Source organism: Cyrtonyx montezumae, unplaced genomic scaffold (genome assembly GCF_038088225.1).
Source record: "Cyrtonyx montezumae isolate F1298 unplaced genomic scaffold, pur_monq_1.0 scaffold_21, whole genome shotgun sequence".
Taxonomy (NCBI): Eukaryota; Metazoa; Chordata; class Aves; order Galliformes; family Odontophoridae; genus Cyrtonyx; species Cyrtonyx montezumae.
Genome location: NW_027071948.1, coordinates 640,893 through 661,181, shown reverse-complemented (window position 1 = coordinate 661,181; position 20,289 = coordinate 640,893). Strand labels below are relative to the sequence as shown.

The 20,289-nt window shown below is 57.2% G+C and overlaps 1 protein-coding gene across 1 annotated transcript; it reads right to left on the bottom strand.

Moving 5' to 3' along the window:
* Nucleotides 1-1,173: 1,173 nt before the first annotated feature.
* On the bottom strand, nucleotides 1,174-20,235 carry NPHP4 (nephrocystin 4). Its single transcript, XM_065737899.1, is given in 28 exon segments — nucleotides 1,174-1,707; nucleotides 1,782-1,925; nucleotides 3,034-3,213; nucleotides 4,314-4,485; nucleotides 5,095-5,180; nucleotides 5,846-5,931; nucleotides 6,221-6,377; nucleotides 6,521-6,601; nucleotides 6,694-6,883; nucleotides 7,055-7,281; nucleotides 7,351-7,550; nucleotides 7,661-7,771; nucleotides 8,890-9,055; nucleotides 9,620-9,780; nucleotides 10,346-10,533; nucleotides 11,134-11,319; nucleotides 11,399-11,658; nucleotides 12,422-12,468; nucleotides 14,221-14,350; nucleotides 14,437-14,619; nucleotides 15,432-15,761; nucleotides 16,159-16,295; nucleotides 17,131-17,286; nucleotides 17,825-17,889; nucleotides 17,962-18,134; nucleotides 19,371-19,508; nucleotides 19,702-19,869; nucleotides 20,114-20,235. Coding segments are annotated over 27 exon segments (4,263 nt in total). The 5' UTR covers nucleotides 20,114-20,235; the 3' UTR covers nucleotides 1,174-1,566.
* Between the last annotated feature and the right edge of the window lie 54 nt (nucleotides 20,236-20,289).

The following is a 20,289-nucleotide window of genomic DNA, read 5'->3' as shown; positions in this document are numbered from 1 at the left end:
TGCCAGAGGCGATGCTGTGGGGTACCAAAGGCTGATGCTGACACAGTTCTGGTTGATGGGTAAAGTTTAAGTGATGTTCTGCAGCTAAGTCCTGGGTAAGCAAATGAATTTGGATGCATTTTCCACCACCTAAAAAGCACAGTATGAGGGAAGGGGGGAGTGTGGTGTCAGACTCCCACCCCCTCTTTATTGGGCTTTGGTTATTTCCATCAGCACTTACTTCTCCAGGTATCAGTGGCCACATAATAATTCAGTGATGCATCCCCCACTTGAAGAGATGCTCTTGATGAAGTGGTTGGAGGGAGGGTTTGCAGAGCACCTCCTGCAAGCACAGCCAGGACAAAGCCACAGAGGGAGAACAGAGCATGAGCAGAATCTGCATGGGAGGTGGGGAGCTCCGAAGGCTGAATGAAGCACCTGGCAGAGCTTCAGAGAGCTCCCACTATCACCTCCGCTCAATCCTGCAACCTTCTTGTGACCCCTATGAAATTACCTCAATTAAAAGAGTTGCTCTGAGTGCTCCATTTACAATCCTCAAGAAACGTCAGGAGGAAAACGGGAGAAGAAGAAGCTGCACATTAAGCACTCGGTGGTATGAGCGTGTTGTCATTGAGAGGGACAACTTCATCAGTGAGAACAAAAGCAGCTTAACCACTCCTGCCACTGCAGTCCCACTTCTGCACAGAGCCCACGGGACTGCTCCTGCAGCACTGCCCTTAAAGCTGTTCCTAACAAGACAGAGAGCTTCCCTTCAGCTCCAAGTTCAGTTTAATTAAAGCTGATGCAGTGATAAACTAATAGGTCAGTTATGACAGGCTCAGCTGTGACCTCACTGCTCCCTGGAAGCACAGCACTGTTTAACTCACCAATGGACCTTCCCATTTCCATTTCCTTTTCCACTGGGGCCCAGCAGCACCGCTGGTGGGAGGGCAGCACGCACAGCCTCCACCCAGCAGCAATCCAGCCCTCTCCTCCACCTCCTTCACTCCATACCTCTGTTCTCACCTCCTTTTTCCCCTCTACATAATGCCTCTTCTCCTCGGCGAAACACTGTGGATTTCCAATCATTACGTCGAGGCCAAATGCAGATCAGCACTGTAGGAAGGGGCTGATAAATTAAAACCTACAGCAGAAGGAAAAGCCACGATGCTGTCAGAGCCAAGCAGCAAGTTTTATTGACCTAAAACTCCAAACGATGATTCGTCTGTGCAAAACCTGAAGTCGAGTGTAAAAATACTTTGGAAATATTTTGCAAACTTTGAGTTAAAAAAGATTCAAACCCCCTAAAATATAAAAACGTTTAACAAAAATTAAGACCACCTTCTGCAGCTGTGGCACACACAGTGGTGAACGCATTCCTCTGCGTTCTGAGCAGAGGGCAGCCCCGTCCCTGTGCCTGCAGTGGGGCTCCACACAGGGCCAGAGGGACCCCACAGCGCAATGGGGTGACGTGAGAAGCAGGCACAGGTCCCTCACCTGTGGGGGGCTGTGCTCATTGGGGAGCTCAGCACACTGCCCCAGTGCAAACAGTGTGCTGTGGGTGGACCAGGACCACGTGCCACGGCCTCACTGGTAGATGACCTTCACGCAGAAGGTTTCCTCGTTCTTGTCTTCGTGGTCGTTGATGTGGATCAGGATCTCCTCCTCACCCACGCTCTGGCTCGGGGCGAACCGCAGGCCGATGGTGTACACCTCCCCACCAGCAACCTGCGTGCAGCAGAACAGGGATGTGAGAGGTCTGCACGGGGAGCATCACACAGCCTGGGTGTGTAGGGATGCACCTCGAAGGAGTCCTCCTTGAACTGCAGCAGGTCGGGCCGGCTGGTGCCCAGGAAGTACAGCCTGCGCGTGGGGTACGGGTTGGTGTAAGTGATGCGTTTGTTGGAGCCCTTCCCACCGCCTGCAGGGATGCTGATCTCAAATGCCTGCAGGGACACAGGATGGCACCGAGGTCACACACAGGGCCTGGGCTGCTTTGCCGTGCACCCATGGAGCCCCCCAGCCCAGCTCGCTGCCCTCTGTGCCATTCCCATTCTGCTGCACCACTCAGCTCCACGCGAAGCGACCTCTGCGTAGAGGCATCTCCTCGGGCTGCACTTTGCATCACTACATCTGCAGAGCTAATTATGAGACCGAGTGACAAAGGGCCAGAGGAGCAGCTGGGACTGGCCAACTAATGCTCCAACTAATTAATTTATTTCCACGGGGATAACCACGGTGCTAATTCAGATAACACGGCAGAGCACAGGGAGGGGAGCTCACGCTCATCAGGAGCGGTGTGACATCACTTCAAATGCTGATCTCCACCTCACCCGGCACCGAGTGTTCCAGGAAAACATATTAAAAATGAACACATTAACTGGGAAATCTAATTTTCTATCTTTGAGCGAAGCCCTGTCCTAGCACAGTGCTAATAGAAAGCAGCGTGCTGTAACTTTAATTTCACAACCGGGTATGCTCCGGAGCTGACATTCCTCAGCATGGAATTGCCTTCAAAACAGGCTCAAAGGTATTTTAGGATGGTCTTCAGTGAGATTATTCAGGCACTGGAAGGCTAAACGTGTGCTCCAGTGTTTAAGTGAGATGGGGAAACAGGAATAGGGACAGGCAGCGTGGGCAGAGCCCGCACAGAAAACAAAGCCCTCCTCTGGCTCTACCAGAGGTCCTTAACTGACACTCCACTCTGTAGTCCTGGCAGGTAAAGACAAGCGACCCAGAGTTACTCTGCAACACTGCTTTAGGAGATTAACTCAGAGAGGGCATTTAATCTCTAATCTGTCAGTAATTCTTAGAAATTGGCTGTAGGATCCTTGCTCACAACAGCTGGGAACAATGGCAGTGCCCACACGAAGACCAAAGCGCAGCTGAACCACCTCCAGCAGCACAGCTCCCAGCACACACCCCTCCTCATGCACAGAGGTGGACAGCAGTGCCAAAAATGGATGTAAATCCAGCAGCAAGCAGCAGGCAGCCCCAGGCTCTGGGCACGGCACAGCCCCCCAGCCCAGCCATCACCACGCAGACCCCCAGCACCTTGGAAATGAGCGGCCGCCGGCAGGTGATGCAGAGCAGCCAGGAGGACACCAGCTGGTGGCACTCCACGTCCACCAGGTTGAGGTAGAGGAACCTGCTGCCAGCCCGGCGTGGCCTCACACCCACAAACAGGTCCAGCACAGCGTTGGGAGGAAGGATGAACACACCTGCGGGGTCCACCTGCAAACACAGCGCGGAGGAAAGGAGCAGGGCTCCCACCTGAACCTCACCCCTCGGTTCCTAATGCTGTGAAGAAACAAAAAGCTAAAACAGAGGTTGAGGACACATCAGGAGTGCTCACAGCTGCTGCCAGCATCCCGGGGAGCCCCCCCCCCCGAGCAGGAGCAGAGGAATAAATGAAGACAAATGATGTGCAGATCGTTTTTGGAAGGCAGGCTGGCACCCCTCGGCAGGAACAGCTGGGAGAGAGCCTGCACCTCCGTGACACCCAGCTCAGCATACCAATGAGCTCTGATTACACCGAGGAGCCTGCACGATGATAGGAGTGTCTAATCCCACCCACACTAACAGAACGGGTCTGGCTGCTGCGCCAACAGCAGCCTGCACTCAGCAAGCAGACCTCACCCACAGCTGGAGGGATCCCCTCCCACCCACACTGCTCACTCTGAGCACTGCAGTGAGATCCAGCACGCTGCCACCAGCATGGCACAGCGCGGGGTGCAGGCAGTCCCCAGGCTCAGCTCCTGTGCACAACACCGCAGCGTTCCCCTCTTTTTTGAGGAGCAGGTGAGAGCCTGCCAAGGCTGCGGGGTCACACATCAATGGGAAACCACCAGCAACAGGCTGCACGCCATGCTGGGGCTGCAGAAAGGCATTATTGCCTAGGTGGCCACTTCCAGGTCAGGAGAGATGAAGGCAAAGCAATGCGTGTGGTGGCAGAACTCCTTCCCTTCAACGGGATTCGTTCCCTTTTGCAATACCCTCTCTGAGAGCTGAGATTTTTTTGCTCTTGTTTATGGGACAGTAATGGAGTTTTTGTTCCTTTGATTACACCCATTTACAATGATGACTAAATGAATTTCTAAAGGAATTATTAGTCTTCAGATAGTCTCATTACCACACATAATTTGCCCTCGAGGGTTTCATACCAACCACCCTACACACGATGGCATTAATCAAGAGGTAATTATTACAAATACTCCACGGCAGCGCATCTCTCCCAACCCCAAATGGGACCCATCGCTCTCCCAAGGGTCACAGCAGCCCCAAACCCCCCCAGCACCCCGAACCCCCCCCAGCAGGGAACCCCAGGGTGTCACCTTCAGCTCGTGGGGGTGAGAGCAGAACGCCTTCACCCTGCGCAGGGTGCGGGTGCCACGCAGTGGGACGGCCACGCGGGCGAGCTGCCCCACGGTGCAGCTGACATCCAGACGCTGCAGGGAGTGCAGGTAGAACTGCCAGATGTGCAGAGGCACGGCCAGCCAGGGGTCCCTGCAGCAACACATGGGTACCCTCAGCCCCGAGACAACCCCGACCCTCGGGTGAATGCCTTCAGAGCAATTGCAGCCCTACAGAGTGAATGATTCGGCTTGGATACAGAAAAGCTGTCTCGTGCGGGCAGGCTGCAGCAGAAAGGCTCAGTCACAGCTCACAGCAGCGATGCAGCACCTGGTGGGAAGGCTGGGCTGGCCCAGGGGAGCCCAGAGGCATGCAGTGTACCTGAGTGATCAGGACTGGAGCCAGGATCCACCCCTTCCCAGCCCCCCTGTAAGGGCTGGTCTCTCACTGGATATCCCTGAGTAGCTGAGGGTAAGCAGCTCTTTTCCTCTCTATCTGTGGCTGCTGTACTCGGCCTTATCCTCACACTTGCTGCAGCCTGGGACTCTGCTACCCCACTCTCTCTCTGTTTTCCATCGTGTTACAGCACTACACAGACCATTACTTAGAGCAAAAGACTGGGAAAGCAAACAGGTATTTTGGGAAGCCCCCTGCCCAGCTCAGCAAGCAGGGCTCGGGATCAGCAAGCAAGAGGACACCTATGGGAACGCTCCTCCTGTGCTCTGGGTGTTTTCTTCTTTTTATCTGGCTCCTATTACTTACGTATAAATAGCAACAAAGAATTTTTTGATCTGCGGGCTCGGTCCTCCAGCTACTTTTAAGAAGACGTCCTGTGGTTCCCCAGGACCCTGCACACAGAAATCAGAGCATCGTTAGAGTAGTTAACCTAGAGATCAAACTCACTAATGAGGGCTCGAGGGTTTCCTTTCTATTAATGAAGAAAAAAACCCCACCAACCCACTTCCAGCAGCAGATGCTGTCAGGATCAAGTTAAAAACCACGTTATTAAGTTATCATGCAGCGCGGTTGAGCTCTTCCAGTGTTTTTAATTACAAAAGAAGACACAAATGACTACTGTGTTCCAGGTTTGCATCCATAATCAAGTCGTGGCAAATTTTCCCTAAGTTTTCTAACAAGCTGTAATCCAATTACCATTGGATTATGCACTAGCAATTAGTAACTACCCTTCATTACTATCTGCATTTAGGCATGCACTTATTTTTTTCCCCATTTGTATCTCAAGCAGCAGAAAAGAGCCCTGCAGACCTCACACATCCCTGCTAGGAACTACAACACGAGCAGTGTTTGGGGAGACATCTCCCAGGTCGTATGGGAACAAAACTGCCAAAACAGTGCAGCCCACTTTGATTGGAATAAAGGGCAATTCTGGTTAATCACCGCCTGTATTTCATCCCCACAGACCGATAAATCAGGATGCTGCCACGGGCACAAGCCTGACTGAAACAAAGCACAGCAGAAGGAGAGGAGGCAAACCAACACGTGTCACTGGTACCAGGTTTTTGGTTTCACAAATCACGTTGGGGTCACTGCAGCGAACGTACACCTCGGGCTCTCCGCCCGGCATCCCCAGCGGAGCGCCTGCAGACAGAGAACACCACGTGTAACACTGAGCATTTCCTTTGTGCTGCACTCCACACCGTCACGCAGCTGTGAACTGGAATCCTTTACGCTGAGCTACCAGAGAACAACCGGGTCATCCTGGTTCAGCGCAAGCAGATGGATAAAAGGCAAAGCAAGGAAGCCCCAGGGCCACAGCAAAATCATTGAACAGTCCTGAAGGTGCGAAGAAGCAGAGAAACCAGCCCCGACGGTGGGAGCTCGCCCTCTGGATGCCACCCCCACCTCCTACCTGAGCCCTGGGGGTCACCTGGGAGCGTGTGCCAGGGCGGCAGGCGGATGGCCTTCTTCAGGAAGGTCAGCTCGGGGTGGTAGAAGCGGAAGGTCTGATCCACCACGTGGGGCCGGGGCTCAACCCTCACCCGCAGCAACGCGATGGGTTTGCCCCCACTCACACGGAAAGCCACCTGCCGAGGTGGGACAGGGTGAAGCAGCTCAGTGCCAGGCATGGGAACAGCGTGGTGGGCTCAGCACTGCCGTTTCTTGGGCTGGGAAGCAGCCCCAACTTGCAGCAGCCTCCAGCCCCACGCGGCCCTCTCTGTAGCCCCACCTGGATGGGCTTCATCTGCGCAGCCCTCGGCTCCTCCTGCATCCTCCCCGTGTCCTCCTCCTGGCTGAGCCCCACGGGCCCCTGCAAGAAACATGGTTTTGGAAGAAGCTCCACGACACATAACCAGTGTTACCTTGGCAGTGCCACCACTCGTGACACAGCTCCCAGCGTACCAGCACCGCCGCCACAGCCGGCTCTGCCGAGAACGTCTGGTACCGGAATGGCACGTGGACGGTCTCCTTGGGGCGCAGGTAGACCTGAGGCCGGAGGTCATCCCGAAGGTGGAACATGTCCTCCTCCAGTGGGGTGGATGTCCGGGTCAGCTCCTTGAAGTGCCGCCACTCCCTTGGGTCCACTATGACACTGGTGGAGAGGGAGGCCGAGCTGGTTGGCAGCACGTGCCATCCTGCTGCTCTGGATGCGTGCTGGGAGGGGGCTCCGGCAGCAAACTGGGCAGGACAGGGCCCAGCAGCAGGGACAGGGCCCAGCACAGGCATTGTGAGCACGCACGTGGGGATGGTTTTTGGCTGCTACCTGAGCTCAGGGTGGTCGACCTCAACCGTCACCGTGTGTTGGACACTGTAGGGGTTCTTCAGGGCGAACTCAAAGAACTCAGCCGTCCCCAGCATGGCATACACAGTGTGGGTGACCGTGATGGCCTGGCTGAGCATTTGGGAGATACAGTGGTGCTTGGTGCGCTCCCGGTAGGCATCAAGGACCTGCAGGTCCCGCAGCTGCCGCATGCGCTGCTCACGCCAGCCCTGCAGGGACGGAGGGAACCGTGAGCCCAGAGGCAGTGCACGCTGTGCCAGGCACCCAGCCATCCTCACCGTGTGCTGTGGCATCCTCCATCCCACATCCTCCCGCTGCCGCAGCAGTGCCATGCGCCGGAGCTTGCGCTGCCGCACGGCCATGGCCTCATGGGGGGCACGAGGGGGGTCCGGGTTCTGCTCCGGTCGGTGGCTGCACAGCGTGGCTGCCAACTCGCCATCCAGCTCGGCCAGCCTGCGTGCCTGGGACACCCTGACACCTGCGGGGCCAGCGCTCAGATCACCGGTGCTGTGCAGGGCAGGATGGCACCCGTGACCCAGCACGGCTGGGGGTGGCAGGAAGGGGCTGAGCACCCCCAGAAGGACTCACCCCCAGCGGAGTGCGGGGACAGCAAACTGCCACCGCCCAGCGAGGGCACAAGGCGGGCGCGGGACAGCGACGGGCGTCTTGGGTTCACAGGGGTCTCCTCACTGCGGTGACCTGCCAGGGCAGAGATCAGCGTCAGCCCCATCTCAGGGACATCCAGCTATGCCCACACGGCAACAGCAGGAGGTCACAGCCAGCCAGGACACGGAGCAGGCAGCACTGGCGATGGTTCAGGAAGACAACAGCCAGCACAGATTCACCCTCTCTGACTCATCAGAGCTTCCAACACTTTTTTCCCTTAAATTGTCACAGATCTCTTAAACTGTCACAAAACGTACTGGAAAATGTTATTCCCACTGCAGATCTTTACAGTTAAAAAAAAAAAAGTGGAAGCAAATATCTCATTGCTCACAATGTTCTCTGCCTTTTATGATGATCCCTCTGCAATCCTATTGCTATTGCATTCCATCTATCTTTTCTCCAAGTGACAGAGCAGCTTCCTACTGAAAAGCATCGGGGGCACCCGAGTGGTTTAGCACCGACCTTTGGAAACAGCTCAGGTTTCTGTTCACACCGTGTGAGGTTTCAGCAGAACCCCATCTCACAAATCTGCTCCACCTCTTAATGCTCCAGACCAAGGCACCAGCCCTCAGAAACCCACAAATGGTGTTTTGATTTTTTTGAAAGAAAAACAAAGGCATCTTTGAAAGGACAGAGAAATCACAGGACGGCTGTCGTCCTGGAACAGCGTATCCTTCCTTTCTCCCTTCCTTCACCAGGTTGGAGTTAAACTCTCTCTCTGGGTTGTGAATCTCAGATTCTCCTTCCCAGGAGCTTATCATCCTTTTGCAGGCAAAGCAGGAAAATGACAATTTAAGATATCTTATAATGGAGCTAATCTTTCTTCTGAAGATAAGAGTTTAAAACCTGGAGTCACTGCACATTTATAGGACGGTGAATTAAACATAACAAAGTACCCGGTACACTCCAGGAAGAATAACATCCTCTGTTTTCTGACATGGGTGGCTCCACCATCCATCCCCTCCCTGCTACCTCAGTATCACTGCCTGCATCCCATCCCATCCCATCCCCCTCAAACCACCCTGCAGCACAGCAGGGATGGAGGGCAGAGCATCACAGCACTCCGGACTCAGAGCTCTCCCCATCCCTCTGTCAGATGTCTCAGGAAAGGAGCACTCTGCAGTGTTACAAAGGTTCCAGGGGGCACTCACCGACGTTGGCCAGGCAGAGGTGCAGGCGGCCCCGCACAGCCACACGGACACCCAGGGGCTGCAGCACGTCCCTGCCCGCTGCCAGCACGTCCTGCTCGTACTCAGTGGTGGCCACCTCCAGCTCGTGCAGTGTCCTCACAGCTGGCCGGCCCTGGCGCAGCAGGGGCTGGGGAGGAAGCAGGGACAGGGCAGCACCCATCGCCAGCAGGATGGGTGCACGAGAGGGGGGCTCTGTGTGGGTCTCAGCACAGCAGCACCCATCTCCCACCTTCAGCAGACTCATCTCCTTCCCACCAGCTGCCCCAGATGGAGCTTTCTCATTGCAACCCATCAGCCACGCGTCAGGGTAACCAGTTACTGGGGCAACTCAGATCTGAGAGATTAAGAGATCTGGATAAAGATGTCTCTGCGTTTCCTAGGTCTGCTTTAATTTGTCTAGCCAGTAAGCCCTAGCGCAGAGCAGAAGTTCCAGGGAAGAAAGTTAATGCTCCGCCGTCGCTTCCAAGGATAAGATGACAAATCCTGTGATTACAGGCTTGTCAGATTGACATCGGACTCCGTTAAACAGAGTGGCTGATAAAAACTTGATTACTGAAGACTCGAGGGTAATCTAACAGCATCCCAACGTGGGACAGAAGGAAGAGTCAGACGTGTCCTGAAACCCTTGCATGCTACGCAGTTCTCCCTCATCGTTAGCACTCATTAAGGTTTGGGGAGAAGGGCTCCATACCTTCAGTTTAACTGCAGCAGAGCCCACGAGCAGCAGCGAGTCCCCATCCCAGACATCCATCTGCAGGCTGTGCTCAGCCAGGTAGTGCACAAAGACACGCTGCTCCCCGGGCCTCAGGAAGGTGGGGTCCACCACATACCTCAGCTGCAGTCCTGGGGCTCCTGCAAGAAATAACACAGCAATGGAGGGCTGCAGCTCCCCAGGCACGCTGTCACAGGGAGCAGGGAAAGCCAGGACTTCAGGTGTGGAGCATCCCAGCACCCTCCTCTCCTGTGCAGTGCAGCTTAACTTCAGCAACCAGCAGCGGGCGTGCACTGGGAAGGACCCCTGTACAGGACCCCTCGCTGCCATCAATAACTCCAGCTGGGGAAGGATGTTTTAATTATGTGCCACATAAACGAATGGAGGTTTGCTATGGACGCAGACAGCAGCGCGCTGCCTCGGCCTGGAGGCATGCCTACATCCACACAAAAATGCCAACGGAATTGATAAATGTTTCACCCTCCCCAGCGACCTTCCCTTGGATAGCACAGCCCACATTCAGAAAAAGAAGCTGATGAACCACGTGAAGGACCACCGCCAAAAGTGCAACCCCCACCGCACACCCAACCCCATCACGCAGGCAGGGCAGCCTTCCTCCTCCTCCTCCCACCACCCCACAGCCCCCCCCGTTCTGAACTGGAGTGGCCACGTGGGGACGCTGACCACGCCAGGAGCAGAGCCCACCAGAGCTCGGGGTCCCGTCCTTGTTCAGCTGGAGCAGGATTTGTGCTGGTGCAGCAGACCCAGTTGCCCTCTCACTGTCCACATCAACCAGCTGCAGCCGTGGCGTGGTGAGCGGGGGGAAGCGGTAGAACTGGAAGGTGAGGAACACTGTCCTCGGCCACGTCCCCTCCACTGCGTCCTGAGGAGCCCTGGAGCAAGAGAGGAGTGGTTTCAGTCAGCTCGTAAGGCCTTGTCTGCATCGTAAGCTCCTCACCCAGCAAGAAGCAGAAGAACAAGAGAAGATTGCTAATTCGAAAGTATTTGGACTGCTTTGAAGACAGCGGGCACATGGTTTGTCTTTGCTATCCAAAAGCCTCCTAATTGCAGCTGTCTTCTGCCATATGCTCTGATGAGGAGCCAAGCAGAAGCAGCATTTTACCTTCCCCATCTACGGAAGAGCTGTGAGCACTGCTTCAGAGAGAGGAAGCCTCCCTCGTGGATGGCTTTCCAAGCTCAGCTCCTCTACATAACACGCATTTAAGGGGGAACTCTGCACTAACTCGTTTTATATCACTTTGTGGCCAATGTATGCCACAGAGAAAGTGGAATATGCTGCAAGAGTGGCCTCAGAGAACAGCGATATCGTTTTGGAGCTCTTCGTGGCGTTGCTTCCACGGTAGCATTGGGAGAAGCAGCACAACACCACGGGCTTCCCCTGCTCAGGCACAGAAACATCTCACGGGCAATTCTGGAAACTGCTTCCCTCCCAGCGGGCGCCTTCAGCCCCGTGCCAAGGCTCAGGACCTCACCTGCTGAGCGCGAGGAACTGCAGGATTATTTCATTGCTTTGCAGAGCATCTGCTTCCTCCAAGCGAGGACTGAAGCGCGCGGGGTCCAGCGGCTCCGTGACCTCCACGGGCTCCTCGTTGCCATCCAGGATCTCCGGGAAGCCGGCGCTGTGCACGAGGGCCAGCGAGGCACGGCTGAGCGCCGTGCTGGAGCGGGCAGAGAAACGGGGCTGACTCGGTGTAACGGTGGCACCAACCCACAGAAGCTCTGCCCCACAGCCCTCACCTGCTGCTGGGCAGCCCCACGGCCGCAATGGGAGGCTGCGTTGGTGCGAAGGGCAGCTCCTGCAGGAGCTCGCTGGCAGAGGCATCCATGTGCGGGGAGCCGGGGCACAGCTCGGCCTCCAGGTGTGTGATGCCAGCAGCCAGCTTGGCACAGCCATTCTTGTGCACGCTGCGGGGCCGGGGCACTGGGGCACTGCTGCCACGTGGCACAGAGCACTCATCCCTGCCCCGTGGCGAGGCCGACAGCTGAGAGAAAGACAGCTGGAAGGGAAGAGGCTGCGATGAACACGGTGAAAGCAACACTGCACCGCGGGAAGGCTCCACAGGACAGATTCTGCCAGCAGCCCGTGCAGCTCAGATGCTGTTTGCTCCGAGATTTGGCACAGCAGTGTCCCTGCTCTGCTGAGGAGCGGCACAGCTTGGCTGCCTGTGGCTTCACACCTCTGCTTCTTGCTTCAGCAGCCTGGCTGCACTTCCTCCTCTTTGGAGGAGCAGAAAAAGGCAGTCGAAAGATCAAACGGTTTCACGCAGCCCTATGAAGCACTTCACCGCATCAAAAAATTATTTGCGTGCATTGATCCCTGCAACAAGATTCGGGTATTTATAGCTGTCTTAAATCCTGATAGCTCTCCATGAAGCACATCGCTGTTGGCACGCACTGTGGGACAGCAGTGCCCAGCAAATCTGGGTTGTCAAAACCCAGAACCGTCTTTAAAAATACATTTGGGGTGTGAAATCAGCTCGGAGAATTTTGTCCAGCAAATCATACACAGAATTTGCTTTCCTCCCTCTGCTAGCTTGGATTTTAACTGCACACATGCATGTGTTACATAGCCACGGTGGCCCTGAAAACCAGCACTCAATGGGACTTGGAGGACGACGTGGGGATGCAGCTGCCTGCTGCCCACGGGGCTCAGTCACACAACCACGTGGGGAAAGCACACAGCCAGGGGAAGAAAAACCCCAGAGAAGCCCCGAGGTAACACTGCCAGCACAGTGCCAGCACAGCACGTGCAGCACTCACCCCTGGTCCCCGCGTGGACGCTGCCGGGCGCAGCACGGAGCGTGGACCTGCAGAGAAGCACAGGAGAAGCTCAGGGAAGGCAGCACCCAGCACAGGGCCACGAGCTGCCCCAGCCCAGCCCCACTGCCCAGGGATGGGCTCAGCCTGCTGCCTCCTAGACACCTGCCTGGTGTATTTTCCCCAATAAAGCCACATCCATTGCTTCTTTTGCTGGGAATCAGGCCGAATCTGCCAGCAAGAGTTTTCCTGTTGTAAAAACACAGCTCCTCCATCTCTAGACAGAGCTGCGGTTTCCCTTAAAGCCATGTGGCACTGGCTAAGTGGATTGCTTAATGAGACGTGAAAGTTTTTAGGATACTTAAGGTTTTCATAGCTCCTCCATTATTTCTTGTCACTACTTTCATCTGTTCGTACATTCATGCCCCCAAACGCTCTGAGTTTTACTGTGTTTATATTTGGCTGGTCTGCTCACTGGCACGGATGAACTCACTGTTCCAGTAAGCAGCAAATCCTTTACAGCAGAGCAGGAACACAGATGTTTTCTGGCAATGCTGAGACTTTAGTTTGCTTTCCCAACCACGTCTATCTCAGCTATTTCATTCCCACCGTTGTCCAATGGAAATCACCCTGTTTCCCTTATGCCCATATTTTCTTTCCTCTGCCTCTGTTTCCTTTCAATTGCAATGGCTTTGGCTGCGGCTAAAGCAACAGGGCACAGAGGTACAAGGAGCAGCTGGCACAGCAGAAGGGTTCTGGCCCATCTGTCAGACCCCAGACTCAGCTCCATGCACAGCAAAGCCCCCACACCCCTTCCCTAGGGGAAAGGAGCGAGGCTGGGGAGCCCCGTGCCTCCAAACCCCATGCTTTGGGTCAGAGGGTCCCCATCACTCTGCATTCACATCCACTTCCCTGCCACCAACACCAATGGGAGCACATCCGTGAGCTCCTCCGAGCGACACCACGAAGGAAACGCCCGGCAGCAACGCTGCTGGCAGCCTCACCCAGCACAGCCCACAGACTCCAGCACTGAGAGCTCAGCTGCTTCGTCTCACCCTCGAAGATGACGCTGTGAAACCCATGACACCAACAACCTCAGCCCCGGAGAGCAGCGAGCCCGGGGCTGGATGTGCCGTCGTGGGCTCCCATCCCGCAGCAAAGCCGCGGTGCCACCTCGTGGCAGCAGCACGTTAACACGGCAGCGGGCTGCGTGCTGACGTTTAAACGGGAGCTCACATCGTCTGCACGAGCTGCGCGAGCCCAGCCCGACGCCGCAGGGTGGGAAGCGCAGAGGGAAGCAGACCTATGGGTTTGTTCCCACTCATCAGGGCTGGGGAGACCCCAACCCCAAACCCTGGGGGCAAAGGAAGTCCTTTCCATCTCCCAGACCACACAGATGAGTGCTGGGCACGCCTCCGTCTGCCCTCGTGTGCCATGCAGCCCGATTCCTGCCCCCACATTTGAGGAGTGCTGCTGTCACGCTCCAGGAGCTGCAGCTCCACGAGATTATTTATTACTCACAGCCCAGCACTGACACCTCTCCCATCCTCGGCCATCTGGAAGGATTATGATCACAGACACGAGTGGCAGCGCGGTGCTGCTGGGACCCAAATACCACCAGAGCGACCCAGCACCAGGGAAGCACGAATCCTGCACGTGGCTCTGCTCCCACAGCACGGGTGGGATTGATAACGGGGTGGAAATCCAACCAACGTCAAGCCCCCCTCCCTGCAGCCATGCACAGAGCGGATAGCACCGCCACGCTGCGTGCTTCAAACAGCAGCAGCACGGAAAGCACTCACTCAGCAGCGGTGTAGGTGACCCCTGCAGCTCCTTCCCAGCTCTGCCTGAGATGTCTGCAGCAGTTACGAGACGATCTTCTGCATCGGTGGAGACGTGGAAACGGACAGAACCCGACGCAATGCGCTTCACCTGCGGTTTTCAAGCAGGAATACTCCTAGAGGAATCCACACACATCCTCGTGCTGCTGCTCCCAGGGCCAGGGGAGCAGCCCTCACCTGCTCGCTGCTCTCGCTGTCCGCGGGGTTCCTGTACACCAGGTTCTGCCCGGGGTTGGGATGGGCACTGCCACGCAGGGGCAGCAGCACCGGGGAGGAGCTGGCACCCACGAAGGGGCTCCAGAGTGCCCAGCGCACCGTGTGCATGGTGGCTGCTGGGCCCAGCACGCTGCCAGACACAGCCTGCAGGAGAGCACATGGCAAAATGCATCCCTGCCCCGGCAGGCTGTGAGATCTCGCTCAGGGTAAGGGCACTTATTAGTCAAGGGACTCTACTTCAGTGCTATGGATCAGCAAAACATCGTAAATCCCCAAAAACACCATCTTTTTCCCCACCCTCTGGGTATATTCAGCCCCAATAAAAACACCACCACTCCTTCTTCCTGCAGCACGGCCCTTCCTCAGCTCTCTTTGCCTCCAGAGAACATTTGGGCCCAAGAGCACCAGCAGACACCACCAGGGATCCATCCCCACCACAACAACCAGGCAACGAGAGCTTGGCTGCAATCTGCAGCAAGGACAGAGCAGAGTTGAGGAGCTGCAGCCCTCTCTCTGCACTAAGCTGTATATTTTTGCATTATTTCTCTCCCCAAAGACAGGAAACCCAAACAGAGCAGACACCGAAGGGTTCCTCTTACCCCAGCACCTCAGCAGCCTCTCCTTAAGCCAAACGGGTGCAGACCTGAGGCAAACATCCAGCTCACTGCCGGCCCTGGCAATCAGTGCCCAGCTCCCACCGGCTGCTAATTACAGCAGCAATCAGCTCTGGGATTAAGCTCTGCACGTGGGAGGTGCTCAGTGCATTACCAATGACCCTCACACTGCACCTCCACCCTCTGAGGTCAGCTGAAGCCCAGGGCACAGCAGCTCTGCTCCGCAGAAACCAGCAGCGCCTTCTTCTGGGAACAGGAGGCTGCAGGAGGGGCTGAAAACGCTCTAATGAAACTATTCCCAGCATTTTTGAAGCCAGCAGGATGGCTTTGGAGAAGCCTTACCTTGGCTGAGGTGCAGATGACATACTCCAGCTGGAAGCAGACCCTGAACGCCGGGTGTGGAACCATCTCGCTCAGCTGCAGGCGGCTCCGCAGCAGCAGGGCCTGCTCCGCAGCACTGCGGGGAGAGGAGGAGGAGCAGGAGGAAGGCTGCACCCTGCAGGCAGCGGGGCAAGGCCTGCGGGTCCCTTACCTGGCGCTGGTGGGCTGTCCCCGGGCCACCTCAGACAACGGCTGCAGCACGGCCACCTGCGGGGCCTGCACGAAGCACAGCCCGTTGTGCACACCGACACGCAGCCGCCGCTCCTGCACGCACAGCACGCTGCCGACCTCCTGCCATGGGGGGGGACAGGAGCTGAGCCCACACCGGGCCCTGGGGCACACGTCTGCTGTCGTCCTACGCAGCACAGCTCGGGGCTGAGCACTCGGTGCATGTGCGGTGGCACAGGACTCGGAGGGACCGTCTGCCTGGTGCCAAGGGAGGCCCTAAATCTTTGCCTTACTGAGAGCAGCCAAGCCCAGTTGTGCTGATTAGGGCCCGAGCACCCAGCACGCCCCACACACAGCACCTGTGTGCTCATCCCCACCGATCCACGAAGCAAAGCAGCAGGAACACGGGGCACGAAGCGGAACGAGCGCTGCACTGCGACCCATCCGAACGCTCCCACTCCACCTGAGGACAGAGCAGCACACACTGCTCGTCCCTCCCCGCTCCATTCCCGGGCATTACCTTCAGCAGGCGGTCGCTGCTCAGCTGCTCCAGCAGCTCCTCCTCGAACCCCTCCAGGGAAGGGTGCAGGCGGACGCAGAGCTGGTCCAGGTAGCAGGGCACCGTCCCCATGAGCCGCGGCTTCAGGAAGCTGTCACCTGCAGCAACACACAGCAACGGCATCACGCTGCGATGGGGGCAGCCCAGGCCTGTAGGCAACAACTGCAACGGATAGCATCCCCAGCCAGCAGTGCCATGCGGTGGGGGAGCAAATCAGGCACGATTTCAGAGGATTTCTCCCGACAGCCACAAGATGGGAACGCTGTGCTGTGCTGCTGCCTGCCCCGAGCAGCAGCGTGCAGGAGGATGAGGAGTATACTGCCACCAAACGGTGCCATTCTGCTCTGCAAACTTCCAGATCACATCACTTCTGCCAGACCGACTCCATCGAGGCCAGCACCCGTACAGCAGAGCTTCAGAGGGCTGCGTGCAGGAGCAGCTCGGCCCCACCAGCTCTCGGCTGCCCAGAGCACCACCGCCAACCAGGACGAGCTGAGCCAAGCTGCACTGCCTCCTCCTAGGACTCCTCTGAATGGCTCTAATTGAACCACCCATTATTTAACCCTCACAGTTTCCCAGGAGCAAAGCAATTAATGGAGAAGAGAGCAAAAAGAAGCCACACGGACACACTTCAGGGCTGGATGCAAATGCTACGTTGCTCCTCCACCACGGGGGAGCTCTGGAGAAGCCCGTGACATTTCTGCCCAAGTGGAAAGCAGCTGCTCCAGGGGCTGCTTTTAACACTGCGCACAGAAGAGAGGTTTAAAGCTGAAAGAGAGCAGCAGGACCTACAACCTGATCCACTGACAGAGGTGTGCCTGCAGCACAGGCTCACGTTCATGGCCACAGGGCTGCATGAGCAGAAGCAGCCCCGGGCAGCACGGCATCACCCCACAGATCCAGTGGTGGCAGTGGGACATGAGGGGCCCTCACCTGTGCTCCCATGTGCAGGCAGCAGGCCAGGGACCTTCTGCAGGCTGGACACCAGGAGGTTTTCGGGAAGGAGGTGACGTATCTTCACCAGAGGTGGATGGGGCCTCAGGGTGTACTGCAGGTGGCTGTTCTCCATCACTGTCATGTATTTATTCTCTAAACAAAAGCAAACGCTATGAAGTGACAGAAAGCCGTGGGGAGACTCAGAGCTGCCATATTTCCCACACCCTTCAGACCCATCAGCACAGGACAAGCACCAAATCTGTCCCCAGTGCTCAGCAGTGCAGCTGGGCCCCGGCAATGCATCACACACAAGGTGACTTTGTGACAGCACAGCTATCAGCTTCCAAACCCAACACGTCTTTCTGGAAAGGGAACCCATAACCCTGACATTTTCTTTCCACTACATTGCTTAGAAAAGCATTTCTAACACATTTCCCCTGAAATGAACCAAAACAGCACAGAATCTCCTCTTTGCTCCACAGCACAATGGGGATATCGCTTCTCAAGATGAGCCAAGGTAATAACCATACATTCAAACAAGCAGTTATTTTCTGCATCAGATCCCAGGCTCGCGTGCTCATCGCCTCTGTCACAGCCACACACAGCCCAAGGACAAGGCACGCTCTGCTCAGTGCTGCAAGGGCACAGACCTCAAAGAAAGGGAGGACATGCACCGTGTGCAGCTGCTTACTTTCTGGAGGGTCCTGGAGAAGCGGGTGCAGCAAGGCACGTGGTGTCCCGTGGTACAGCTTCAGCCTGAAACCGAAGGTGAAGCAGTTGTAGCTTCCCACGTGAGGCCCACGCAGTGCCCCCACGGGCAGTACCTACGCTCTGTCCTTGGCAGCCAGGTCTGAGGGCTCTCGCCTGCTGTCAAACAGTGGGATGAGCCCGAAACCGCAGGACACGGCCCGTGACAGCCCTTCTGGGGTGGGGACCACGGCCACCACCTCCACCACGGCCACGATGCTGGGGTGGCTGAGCGAGGTGTGGAAATACACGGCCTGGGGAGAGATGGGAGAGAGGGGACGCTCAGGGCTGGCAGCTCCCAGCGAGGATGTGGCAGAAGGAGCCAGGAGGGGATGCTGATGCACGCTGCTGGGTCTGGCTAACACAACATGCCAGCTTCCCACGGGCTGCAGGAGCCCCAAACCCACAGCACAGGGCTGGGGGGGGGACAGGATGCCATCACCTCCCCGGGATGGGATTTACAGTGGCATCAACCTTTCCAGCAAAGCCTCATTATCACAGCACGGTGTCCCAGAGAAAACATTTGCTGCAATCAGGGACTGTCAGGAAGGGATAACAGAGAGAGGCATTAACACATCATCCCGGAGAAATAAATCACTACTCTATTATCTTTTACTGCAAAATGCTGAGATAACGACCAGCGGCTGCTGACAGGTGGCCAGGCTGCAAGAGACTGATGCCACGACTTCCACGGGGACAGGAGCCTCTGAAGTGCACCCGCTGTAAAAATACAAGCTCGCAGCATCTCCTAAAGGCCAACAACAGCCTCAGCAACACTTCCAACCCCTCTGAACCCTCCACCCGTGCAGTAAGAACCCGGTGAGAGCCACACCAGGGGTGAGGAGCTCCATTTCCACACCCTGGTGCCATCTGCATCACAGGGGCAGTGCCCCACGCGTGGGCTCACGCAGCACGTGGAGCAGCACTGCTCTCCTCTCTCCTGGCAGCATTTTAGGCCACAGTTCCCCCTGTCTCTATTCACTGAACACAGGCTGAGTGATGATTCAAACACCCCAGGACGAAATGCATATGCCAATGTCCCTCAGATGCCATTAGAGATTTAAATAAATCAAGGAGCGTGGCTCTGATCTATGCTAAACTCCGTCCTCGGTGCAACGCAGTGATTGAAATGGAAATAAAGGCTATAATTAGACAGCATCCTGAGAACGAGACAGAGCCACAGCCCATGCTCAGGCTGCTGGGCCTGCAGCCCCAGCACAGCTGTGAGCACACCCAGGGACCCGTGCAAGGCTCTGCCTCAGGGCAGCGTGCTCAGCGGGGACCCCACTGGATAAAAGCCGGGCTCCATGCAGCAGCAGCACCTCAACCAGAGCTGCTGCTCGGCCCACCCATGTCTGAAGGAACAGTGCACCCTGCCGCCGGCACGGAGGCACGGCACCGCCTCGCCCAGTTACAACACATCCTAATTAATAACCGTGCCCCAGCGGGCAGCCTCGATGCACGCAGCCAACCGAGCTCGACGCCCGTACCTCATTGAAGAGCACGCGGTGGGGCTGCCCCGGGGGGCTGCGGGGGGTGCGGGTGCTGCCGTGCCACGTGCGGCCGAAGAAGTGGCGGTGGGCGGCATCAAAGAGGGACAGGCGCAGCTGCAGCTCAGCTGGGGAGCGCTGCAAGAGAGGGGGGTGCGTGGGGAACGCGGCTCCTCACCCACCCGCACTTTGTTACCGGGAGATTTGGGACCCCAAGGACCCCAGGGCAAAGAAAAAGCAGCAGAGATCTGAGCTCTGCTCGGCACGGCGCTGCTGGTGCCCGCTCCCTCCCAGTGCCAGCGCCGTCCTTTTTGCTTCTCAGCCCCTGTACCTGCGTGACGATGGGACCCTCGAGGCACTTCAGGACGCACCGGAACGGCACCGAGCGCTCGGGCACACCGTGTCCGCGCTGCGCGTGCGGGGGCACAACGCGGCTCTGCGTGAACAGCCGCTCCCACTCGGCCATCTCACCCCACGGGTCACCTCCTCCCGCAGGCATCTGCCGGGACACAAATCACGCACAGTGAGGGGGAACGCGGCCAAGCGACGGAGCAGCACGGCTCCGGTGGTACCCCCCCCCCAACCCGGGGACCCGCACCAGGGCAGCGTGAGCGGGTCGGACGTGGGGACGGCTGCTGAGCCGGGGCTGTGCCGCCGTTCCCGGTACGGCACTACCGGGAGCTCCGCACTCCGTGTGCGCGGGGTAACGCTCAGCGCACACCCGCACCGAGTGCGGCACGCACCTATAGGGGCCCTTCCATACGTTGACAGCTCCGGCACCCGCACGAGGCGCGTGCCCGGCGCGGAGCGTGGCGGTACGGTGCGGGCCGACCCCGCCGCGCACTCACCGCTCCCGCCGCGTCCCGCCGCCATCTTCCCGGACCGCACCACCGCCGTTGCGGGAGGGGGGACGCCCCGC